The sequence below is a fragment of the Manacus vitellinus genome, unplaced genomic scaffold (assembly GCF_001715985.3).
Source record: "Manacus vitellinus isolate BGI_N305 unplaced genomic scaffold, ASM171598v3 scaffold_66_pilon, whole genome shotgun sequence".
Lineage (NCBI taxonomy): Eukaryota > Metazoa > Chordata > Aves > Passeriformes > Pipridae > Manacus > Manacus vitellinus.
The window spans coordinates 2,429,634-2,441,388 of NW_021940729.1; the positions used below are offsets into that span (position 1 = coordinate 2,429,634).

The following is an 11,755-nucleotide window of genomic DNA, read 5'->3' on the forward strand; positions in this document are numbered from 1 at the left end:
TGAGAGGGGACAGAGACATTAAAGGAGATACAGCATTCCTATGCAGGAAACAGAAGGTATCTCATTAAAAGACTGAATAACATATTTGTCTGTGTCTCTTTTCCTTACCTGGAGGCTGGTGCTGTTGTCTGAAAATGGAGAATTGAAGAAGCCACTCACAATGTTCATTACAGGCTCAGTGACATATTTCTCCAGAGATGTGTCTGCATGTTTACGATCTGTGGTTGTGTTGCAAACCTGAAGGGAAGAAGGAGGAAACAATGGCATTTACTTCTTTTCAATAAGCAAGCTTTATTATCTTGTATTTACTACAATATATCTGATATTTCTTCTTAATATAAAACCAAATTATTTTTATACAAATTCTTTCAGGGATTACTATCTTAGTGGTCAAGCTGTATTTGGGAGAGCTTATCTTTCTTCATGGAGGTCCACATTGCCTTTTGAAAACCCTTCTCTTCTGGACTAGCTCTTTCTGGCTGGCTGTCTATTCTTTCCCACACCATGAAGAAAAGATCCCCTTAAATCAGCACACTGCAAGCCACTTACACATTTAGACAGATTCAAGGAGAAAATGGACCTTTCCTCCCATTGTGGGGCTGGTTAGAAGAAGCTTTAGAGACAGATGAGACATAAACAACTGAGGTTAGAAAGATTTCATGTAATGTTTAACTTCTCTTTACAATTACCACAAATGGGTGGCAAAGGTGAAACAGGAAAAATTTAAACATTTTTGCAGGAAAAATGTTTAAAAAGAGGTAAAGAAAGGAAAGAGTATAATCAATACAGCAGCCTTTAGGGTTGTACAGTAAGACAGGCAGCATTACTTAGGGAAGCCACATGGGGAAAATACAAAAGCCAAGCTAAAACAATGAAAGAAGGGAATGGATGCTACTAGGACAACTCTGGAGCACAGAACGATGATTAAATGGTGGGAGGACGTGGGAAGATTTGTACAAAAGACTCCCGAAGACTCCCTTTGGTACAACACTAAAAGTTTGTTGCTACATAAAGATGTCACACTTAAAGAAAGGAAAAAATTACTGGGGTGGATTACATCCTTCAGTATTTCCTTTATTTCTTTTCAACAGTTGTGAACATCCACACAGAGTCATGTTGACTTTGCATATGTCAGTGTACAGAGTACTGGAAGGAGTCTACAGAGAGTCAAACATAGTGAAAAAGCAAGACTGGACAAATAAGGAGTAGAGACTGTAGTCACACTATGTCTTCAACGGCCTTTAAATAAGCAGTTCTAGTCATGTGTAACAAGAAATGAAGGCAAAGTTGTTTTCTCTTTTGCCTATGCAAGCCAAAGATGACTGCAATGTTCTGGGGGATCTATGCAAAAGCAGAATTTATTTTGTATACAGGCTCCTGGGGGAGCATTTCATTACTGTCTGTGCTTTTAACACAGTCATGAACCTGAGTGGTACACACTTACCATTGCATTGCTCCAGGGCTGGGGAACTGAAGTCCAGAGAAGCTGAGTGAATTGCTTAAGGTCACAGAGAAAAGTTGGTGACAGAAGCAGAAAGATAATCCACAGCACCTGAATCTCACACAGGGCAAAGATTCTCTCTAATTACACACTGCCACTGTCACACTTGGAGGCTACAAGACAGCAATTTCACCAGGAATGTTTTAAGGAAGGTTGCTGACGTGACATCCCAAAGCACCCGTGTTCAGGGAACACAGAAGCACCTTGATTCTAACACACAAGCACTGTCATATGGTAGGCAGAGGAATAACCAAAGATATCTTGAGACCTGGAGAAATGAGGCATCTTGAGGAGCTTTGCTTGTCTGCTTATCTAAAATGTGTCACATAAGTCATGCCTCCATGTAGTGCATTTTTTATCACCCCAAGAAAGGAAACATTTTGGTCAGAGAAGCAACAGTGGTTAAACTGAAAGAGCAAACTCTTCAGCCCTTGAGTTTTGGGGAAAGTATGACACCATCATCACCACCAGTCCTCACGAAGGTAAATGATTCAGTTAATAATCAAAACTTGTTTCAACAACAACAACAAAAAGAGAGATCATGGAACTAAAAACCTCTCTAAGTTCTTCTGCTTTTAATTAATCTGCATGCCAGTTTTGGCTGGAACCAGTAGCTCTGAGGTTCAGCACTTGCAATCCCAGAGGGAAGACAGGGAGCTGTGCACTGCTAGCATGGTGAATTCTGAAAGCACTGAAACTAAATTCCAAAACTTTTAAGTTTTCCCCTTTAGTTGCCTGAAAAGCAGAGCCATGTGTGTGGGGATGCCACTCTGCTCCAACAGTGGTCTGAAAAATTCCCAGCACAGAAGCAATTTGGAAATCCTCTCGTTTGTTCTCATCCCTCTGCCCTTTGGGGACTGAAAGATCTTTCTTCGTGGAAGAAAAATACCCCTGAAATGCATGAAATGGAGATGAGGATTGAGAAAACAGAGTTTAAAAACCCCTTAAGAGGCTTTGGGACCAAAACTCACATGAATAATACTTCAAAACTTCTGCAGTGAAAGCCAGGATGTCTTTACGGCTGTCAGATCCTGGTTCTTTCTTTAATCCTGCTCAGACTGCACAGCTGCTGACTGGGCCACACGCAGGAAAGGGAAGCCTTTCCTTCAGCAGCAGCACCCACTTTGCTCAGTGCAACACTGTAAAGTCACACACCGGAGAAAGTAGGTTGGCAGAAGCTGCAGGAACAGGGTGTGTTTGAAAGCGCGACTGCTTTTGGCAAACCCAATTTATACACGAATCCGCCTCGTGCCTGCTTTGCAACGTATCACATTGTTGAAAGAAAAATGACAGTTGGGGGCTAAATATTTCCTTCCTCAATCCAGAAACAGACTAAAAAAATTCGTTATTTTTTTATACACATATATATATATATGCATAAAACCCCAGAAGGAATCCAACTTGAGGATAACACTCTCCGTCTTTCACCTTAGTGCTCTCTAATAACAGATTCAGACTCAAAGCTCACAAACTCACCCACTGACAGGCATTTGTAGCAGCTAGAAGAAAAGCATTTCCCCTTCCCCCACACAAAAGCATCCCTTTTAGCTCACTGGAACACAGAGGATCAAAGGGCTCTTTTTCTAAATGCTTTGAAAGCTATTGTAACATCTTTCATGAGGCTGACAGCCTTCTAACTGTCCTGATAGCTACAGAACGCTGATGTATTTATAACACATGGTCTCTGTCTAGGCTCCAGAACACCAAACCTGAACAAATACACTCAATAACCTGGAAAATACAGCTATCCATGGGGAGCTGGCTGGAGAGCAGGACAGGCCAGAGCACTTCTGATATGCTCTTTTAGCCATTAACCAGGAAATAAAGAGGACTAATTAGGCATCTACCCTGAGGGCTTTGCAGGAGAGCAAAATAAAACTGCTTTTTGGTCAGTCGGTACCAACAGCACCTGCACACAAAATACAGTGTTAATCACACACTCAGTGTTCACCTCTGAAGACCTGGAGTCTAATTTCTCTCGTGAGAAGGGTATGTGAAAGCGAGCCCGGTGCTCGCTGCCATCAGGACAACCCTGCATCGTTTAGCACAGCGCAGTTTGTCTCCAGGCTCAGGAGACGAAATGTGGACAGAACCCTCTTTTTACATGTCTATTTGTAGCTCAAGGGCACAGAAAATTGGTCACGTTAAGGGCTGGAGAGGAGGGATAGTCTGTTTGGAGGGTCAGGGTCAGGACACATCAGGAAAGGGCAACCCAGAAGGGGAATTAAACAGGAGAAAATACTTCTCAGGGTAAAACCAGCAAGGTTAAAAGTCAGAATGCCCCTCCAAGGATGTTTCTGATCTTAATTTTCAGCAGAGGTTGGTTTGTCCAGAAGGGCTTTCGCTTTATAACGCAACCACAGAGACAAGACAAACAGCAAGCAAACAGTGTTTGGAGAGGACTAATTACTGCTGAAAATGGCTACCAGCAAAAAGAGGGAGCACAAACATCCCTGCCTTAACCTGCTCCCAGGGGGAAAAAAAAAAAAAGAAAAAACCCAACTATTTATAAGTTTTCTGTTTCACAGGGCAATGAACAGGTCCCAGTGCCTATCATAGAGCACAAGTCTTTGCACTCATTCTTCTTTTAGCTAGAATTCATAGTATTTTCTCCCAATAGGTCTCATAGAAATTATTTTGTGGCACACTATTACTTTGGGGTGCATGTCTGCTGCAGGAGTGAATTGAGATTCTTTAACCTTTTATTTTCTTTATTTCAACAAGATGAAGAATGCAAGAAGTGAGAACTTTTATAAAATATAATGGACCACAGATTGGGAAAAGATAGGCATGTACTATCACAACATGCTCTATATCTCCAAAACACTGTCCAACATCAAGGATCAAATATAGCCCAGCAGCCACCAAAAACCTGTGGCAGAAGTGAGATTAAAGAAGGAACATAAGCCAAAGAACACTTTGATCCCTCATCCTCACTGTAACAACAAAATAAAAGAAGAGATTACAGATGTGGGGGTTTGTTTTAGTCACCACCATAATGACATGTAACACATGCTCTCAAAAGATGTACATAGGCTCTCAGCCCTGTACATGCACTCAGTTTATTTTTCTGGAAGAAAAGAGAAATATGCCCTTTTAGAAAGAGAAGACTGCTAATAATTAACAGGTTAAGTGATGATAAAAACAACAAACCACTCAGACTATTGTCAACTGTGAATAAAAATAGTTAGTAAAATAAAAGAACTTCACCAAATATAATATAATATTTAACATGTTGTGAAGCTTACCCTTGCCATATCAACAAGGAAGTTCTCAAATAGCTTCCAAATATGGTTGCTGGCATAGATTTCTTTCATTTCCACTTCAGTGTCCACATAACAGTGGTTAACAAAATTAACATAGGCAATTTTCACCTGTAGGAACAACCGAAACACACTCAGTATAAAATGGAACAGTAAAAACAATTAACGTAATATTTTGTATCTGCAAAAATACTGAACAATAAAGATCATCCTCCCAGTGCCAACAAACATTAATACCTTCAATAATGCATATGTTTGGTTATGAAGATTTAAGGAAAAGCACAGCAGCACATGCCTTAATGTACTCACTGAAAGATCACATGAAGAAAAATGAAAAGGTTTTGCAAACATTCTCACTCTAATGACAAAACCCTCATGAAACAACCCAAATTCTGGTATTTAATATGATATTAAGGCTAGAAGGGTCTGGCTCTAAATCCAGGAGCTGTCAAAATGCAGGACACCCCTGCACTTGCTGAGGCGACTGTAGTGGGTTGATGCCTTGTGACAGGGCTTGCCAAATATAAAATAAAATGTCTATAGCAGAGCTGGGACTGCAGTCCCTGTATTCCCACAATGCTATTGCAGCACTTTGGGATCTAAATGGAAGAGAAAGGTTGTGGAGCACTGGGACTGCAGCAATAGCAGCACAGGGCTTCAGAGGAGGACTGCAGTTGCACTGCTCTCCAGCATTGTAAGTCTGCATGCACACAGCATAAAAATGGTCAGTCAGAGCCTGAAATGTATAGATTAGGTATAAACATATGCAGATGCACTGTCACGGTCAAAAGAGATGAGATAGTTGAATATGTTTAACGCAGTCAGGAGAAAACTCACATCAGACCTTCAGGTTTCCTTTGTTTGGGTTTTTTTTTAATTAGCATCTGTTGAAATGAATGTTAGGAGGAACTTCTGAGCAAAATCAAACATTTTTCTTTTTAATAAAAGAATCAGTTGATCACAAGGGGACTTTTCCATGGTACAGAGAGAGCCTTAACACCTGCAGGTCCGAGTTCTGTTGCCATGAGCCCCATTTTTCCATCAGATAGTATCCCAGCCCTACTGAAGCATGACAGGTAGTAGTTGCAGAATTGTGCCTTGATATGCGGTGAGTAAAAACATTTGCTGGACTGCAGTTAAATTCAATAAAATGACGCTTCACCTCAAACTCTTCACTGACTTCATTTCCAACAAATTCAGGCAGCAACAAAACGTTGCCTTCACCAACCATTCAGCTGGGTCTTCACAGCTACAGCCAGAAGTTATGAGAGAACTAAACTCTGATAGTGACTGGACATAGCCAGGAAAACAAAACAAGGTGTGTGGCCTGAAGGGCTGACAACCAAAGCATAAGGGAGAAGAAATTTTCTGCTGAAGAAAATTCTGTCTTATCCTTTCTCACTTATTCACCTGTTTCCAGCCCATTTTCTGTACAAATATTCAACTTGTCAGTATATTATAAACAACAAAACACTGAGTATCTAAAAACGCTAAGTCTGCTTCGTCATGCCGTGAATCCTACCTCAGGAATGCAATCATCATGGGTCACTACCCTCACTATATCATCCAGTGGCAGGAGGGAATTGCACTTGATCTCTGTGTACACATTCTTTCCCTCTGTACAAGCTGCCAGCAGCTCCACCAGAGTGACGTGATACGCCAAAGGCCCGCTTTCATCGGCTCGGTCTCGCTCCGAACACATCATTTGAAGCAGGACTGGAAATGATGCTCTGTCGTTGTAGAATATCAATACATCTTCACCACCATTTATCAGCTGAAAGAGATATCAAAGTTTTAAGCACCCTGCACTGCAGTAATTTTGGGCTCAGTGATCTTAAAGGTCTTTTCCAACCTAAGCAATTCTATGATTTTCTTAATTTCTCATTTCGTTCTATCTTTAAGTATGCAAAGACTGTCTAGCAAAAAAGAAGCACCAACTCAACAACCAAATAAAACTTATTTTGATGTGGCTTACCAAATGCACATGTCAAAAGAACATCCAGACTTCTGCTCTTATCTACACGTGCAATTCTGGAATAACTCACCAAGGAGCAAGTTAATGCAAGGTGAATTTGAGGTTTAATTTCTATGTAGCTCTGTTTTACTTAAGACAGTCTGCCATCCTTATTATTCCTACCATCTCAGTGTTTATTGAAGTTAATTAATTACTCTCACCTCCTACTCTGAGGCCAGGATGCATTATTATCCCTGTTTTATAGACAGGCAGGTGCAGGGAGATGAAATCTTCCATGCTGCCTCACACAAAAAGCCTGTGGCTCACCCAGAGTGGAACCCACCTGTTCTCCCACCTTGCTCAGCATCGGAAATAAAGGATGATTCTTCCCAGCCCATACAAATGTGACAGGTGGGTCATGACATTGTCAGTGTCATGTCAGCACTTCCATTTAACAGAAAACTGGTGTATGTGATAAATATTTGATCCTGCTACAAGTGCATCACTCATCTCAAGAGGATCCAGATCCCACTGCCAGTGCTGCTCCATGAGCTCAAGCAGAGCTGGGACAGGACAGGAGTCCTGTCCTCTCTCCTTTCCTTTTAAGCATAATGCCCTCTCAGTGTGAGTGAAAATAAGCTCCCACAAGCCTTTCCTAGCACAAAATACAGCTTGGAAGCACCACGTATTCTGTGAATTAGGCTCTTGACATATCTAATCCATATGTGGCATGAAAACCCATCTTACTGAATTCAAGGGTGGGAAAGCAGCAAGAGCAGGAATGAAAATTAGTCTCCCAGAACGAAAAGTCAAGAAATATTTCATTACATTTTCCAGGGTTTCAACATTTCAAATTTTGAATTCACAACTTTTCTGTTTGTGTTTTCCCCAGTTCTTCCTTATTTTTACTTTGACATTTCGCTGGAATGAATTGTGAATTCAGTCTTTCCTGCAATTCCTATTTCTCATTTATCTCCGGGTTTCTAAAAAATTTTTAGTCATGACTTTCTCAGACATTTTCTGGACAATCCACAGTACAGGAAAAGTTTTTAAAGAGACAAGAGCTTGGGAAGGGGGAAGGAGACAGAACAGGGACCAATTAATTTCATTGCACTCAATGGTAAAAAAAAAAAGGGGGGGGAAAATATGAGTATTCAGAATGTTGGAAAATTGAACTGACTTTTTAATACTGATGTTTGACATTATGCTCTTAGGACAAAATACTAATAAAAAAATCCACATTTGACCCTCTGGGAAGGTACAATCTCTGTCACTTTCTATTAAGTTGTTCACAACATTCCCATAGTTTTTTCCACTTGGGTACATTTTGCACATAGAAGACGACAACAGCTCTTTCCTGGTTCCTCTAGAGTTACACTCCTATGTCAAATCCAGACCTACTCTGTACCAGTATTACTTGACATTTATCAACAATAAATATATATCAGTGATAGGAAAAAAAATCCCCAAACCAGCAGCATTTTCTTCTACTAAAATATATTTTCAATGAGTTAAGAACTCCATGAAAGTATAATAAAGGCTGGTCATTGGAGCAGGTGTTGATGTTTTGTGATATATTACTCCAGAACACTACAGGTAATAAAAAAACCTGCTGCAACACTGCAACAGTAAACTCTGCTTTCCCTTCTGTAATAGTGTTTGCACTGACAGGCATGGTTCTTCCAGGAACCTCAAAGCAGGCTTGTAATGACAAAAAGTGCTCTAAGGAACCTTACAGGTCGGTAAACATCATTACTAGCACTCCAGAGACATGGAGAGCAAGGATAGGAGAACAAGTGAATAAGTCAAATTGGGAATGTTCAATGCCTTTTATGACAGTGCATTTCCTAAAACATGTAAATATGGTCAGTTCATCCCTCACACCCAGTAAACAGGGATAAGCCACAATATACTTCCTGTGGGTGAAAGAAAACACAGGAGTGGTTGAGGCATGCTGCACAGTCATATTCTGTCTTGTCTTGTGGTAAATTGTTTATGTTTATTGTTATGTTTATCTGGAGGTACAAAAAAAGTTACACCACTTGTTTAAGGTCACAAAATCTCAGTTTTCTACTGACGAACTGTCCTGACTCTGTGTCAAGTTCCAACCATTTGGCTACACTGTTCCCTTTATATTGGATTGCCAGTCATGCACCATTCAAATTTCACTATTAGCATCCTTCTCTGACAAATCATAATTGCTTACCTGTATTTTCCTACTTTTTTTAAAAACATATCTTAGCCTCTTTCATCAAAATTTCCTCCCTCCCTCCAGGCAAATTCCTGCAGGACACATGGTGTGAATGACATATCCAAGTTCATTTCTACTTTTATCATGCAGCCAGCTTGAAAATGTAATATGACAATTTATCTTTGTGCTGTTGTAGGGCAACAACAAAATATATTTAAATTGAGAAAAATCCAAAAACTTTGTTGGATGAGGAAGTAAAAACCTACAAGAAGCTTTGGTGGAAGGGGAGAAATCTAAAACCAAAAATGCACAAGAACTGTTTCAATTATGTAAATCAAAGGCTTGTAATTGATATTGCATGTTAAAATACTTCAGGCAAATTGAAAAGGTTGAGGTGGATTCCATTAAAGGTTATCCATGTAGACCGATGCTTTATATTCTTAATTATAAGTTTTCCCTCTTCTTGCTGTGGAATAAAATTTCAGCAGGGCTTAGTTTTGTTCATGCCACAACTAGAGCTTATCTGTGATTTCTTTGCAAAGATGACTCTCAAAAAAAAAAAAAAAAACCAAAACACCAAACCAACAAACACTAAACAAAAAAAGAAAAGCACTTTGTAAAGTAAAGAAAAATGTTCCTTGGACTCTGATCCTACCAGGACTTTTCACCATATTCAACTTTAACCACTGATTAATCTCATTGAACTGCTAACATAATTACAGTTAAATGCACAAGTGTCTGCAAGTTGAAGACTTCATATATCATGCTCACTATATATCAAATCCTAATTGCAGAGAAGTCAATTAGGTATTTTCCTAGAAACTTTAATGGCATAAAGATTTGTCCACAAACCACTCAGCTGAATTTACCGGGTCAGACAGAATCTAGCTAGTTAAAGCTAGAGTAATTCTACTGACTCTCATGTAAATGCTCTGGAAGAAAACAAAACAAAAAAAAGGGCAGAAACCAGTATCTAAAATTGTTACATGCTGAAAAAAAGTGGTCTACAACAACACTATTTAGACAAATCCATAGAGGTACAAGCCTCTTACATGGCAAAACTTTGCCACAAGGTGGGTAAAAGAGACCCTAAATTACAGTACAGGAAAATGAAGGTTTATGTAACTTTGAGATTTCCATGCTACATCATCTACAAATAGACATCTCTGTATCACCATGCTAACACTCATGTTTTCTTTCTAGTAGTTATACAGATGGCCTTACAAAATTAGATCAAACTCCCAAAAACGTCTGCTAAAATATTCATTATTTGTGATACTGTTTAAAATTCTAAAGTGAGGTACCAAGAGCAAAAAAAACCAACCTCAAAATACATGAGTGATTAACATGAGAACCCTTCTCTTACCTCTGTCATTACCATGTCCTGGCATTTTTTCACATATTTGCCATCTGCTTTCACGATGGTCTGCAGGAATCGCAGGTACTCCACGTGCCGCCCGTGGGTCTCGATGCAGTGCACAAAGTGCTGCACCACCCTCTCACTGATCTCGTTACACAGGAGGTAGTTGTTCATGAAGATGTGCCTCATGGTTTCAGCTTCCAGCAGCTGGAACAGGTTAAAATCAAAACAGCATTGTAAGAAGAGCGGATTTGCTTTGGGATTGGAAGAGAAAGGCACATTGGTCAAGGGAAACTGGGAAAATCCAACATGCACCAGCCCAGTCACTAAGCAATGATCTGGGGCCTAGATATCTCCACACTTCCCTATGAGTATAAAATGGTCCTTAAGTGGACATAAACAAAACCTGTGTCCATGTGGAAGGTGAAGACACACACATAAATACACTGCTAGAGCACCCTATTCTCTGTGGTGATCATTAACAGGACCCGAGGGAATGGCCTGAGGTTGTGTCAGGGGAGGTTTAGGTTGGATAGTAGAAAAAGGTTCTTCCCCAGAGGGTAGTTGGACACTGAACAGGCTCCTCAGGGCAGTGGGCACAGCACCAAGGCTGACAGAGCTCAAGGAGCGTTTGGATGATCCTCTCAGGGACATAGTATGACTCTTGGAAATGGTCCTGTGCAAGGCCAGGAGTTGGACTCAGTGATCCTTGTGGGTCCCTTCCAACTGAGCATATTCTGTGATTCTGTGAGTTTGGTATACAGGAACCTGAAACCACACTCATCTCACTCACAATCAAACTTGGCATTGAGGCAACCACATGAGAGGATTAGTGGTTGTGACTCCCTCTGTGACTGACAGAGGCATTTCCAGCAGGCCAATCATTGCATGTGCAGCCTGATCACTTCCTGAGAGAACATCTCTTTCCACAGGAAACAGAGAGGGAGCCTAAGGCTGCGTGTCAGTGAGCAGCACAGAACAAGAGGAACAGATCAGTAGCAAGAGGAGATTTTGTGCATTTGTGGAGAAAGAGAAGAAGAAGAAGAAGAAGGAATAGAAGAACCTATCCAATTCACTCAAGACGTAGTGGACGAAGGAGCGGCAGCAATGGGAGAAGGAGCAACAGCAAGTGATGAAGGCGCGACTGCGAGAGAGGAAGTAGTGGTTGTGACTGAGGAAGGATAACCGAGTTTACTGGGCTGTGTGGGTTCGATGGCCTGGCACATCGGATCCTCAGAGATACCAGGCCTTGATAGATACTGGAGCCCAGTGTACTGTAATGCCTTCGGAGTATGAGAGTACCGAGACTTACTATTTCTGGAGTGACAGGAGGGTCTCAAGAATTGTCAGTAGTAGAGGTGGACATGAGCTTGACGGGAGACCAATGGGAAAAGCGTCCCATTGTGACGGGGCCAGAAGCCCCTTGCATCCTTGGTATGGACTACCTAAGAAGAGGATACTTCAAGGACCCGAAAGGGTACCGGTG

General features: G+C 40.8%; 1 protein-coding gene across 2 annotated transcripts in view; it reads right to left on the reverse strand.

The window, feature by feature from the left end:
- Positions 1–11,755, reverse strand: part of ITPR2 (inositol 1,4,5-trisphosphate receptor type 2) — a 242,203-nt gene that overhangs the window by 127,415 nt on the left and 103,033 nt on the right. For both annotated transcript variants that reach the window (XM_018083671.1, XM_029963962.1), the window contains exons 30-33: positions 10,276–10,476; positions 6,287–6,538; positions 4,750–4,875; positions 109–237 (exon numbers count right to left, since the gene is read on the reverse strand). In XM_018083671.1, coding sequence (XP_017939160.1) covers positions 109–237; positions 4,750–4,875; positions 6,287–6,538; positions 10,276–10,476 — 708 coding nt within the window. The remainder of the gene's footprint in view (positions 1–108; positions 238–4,749; positions 4,876–6,286; positions 6,539–10,275; positions 10,477–11,755) is intronic.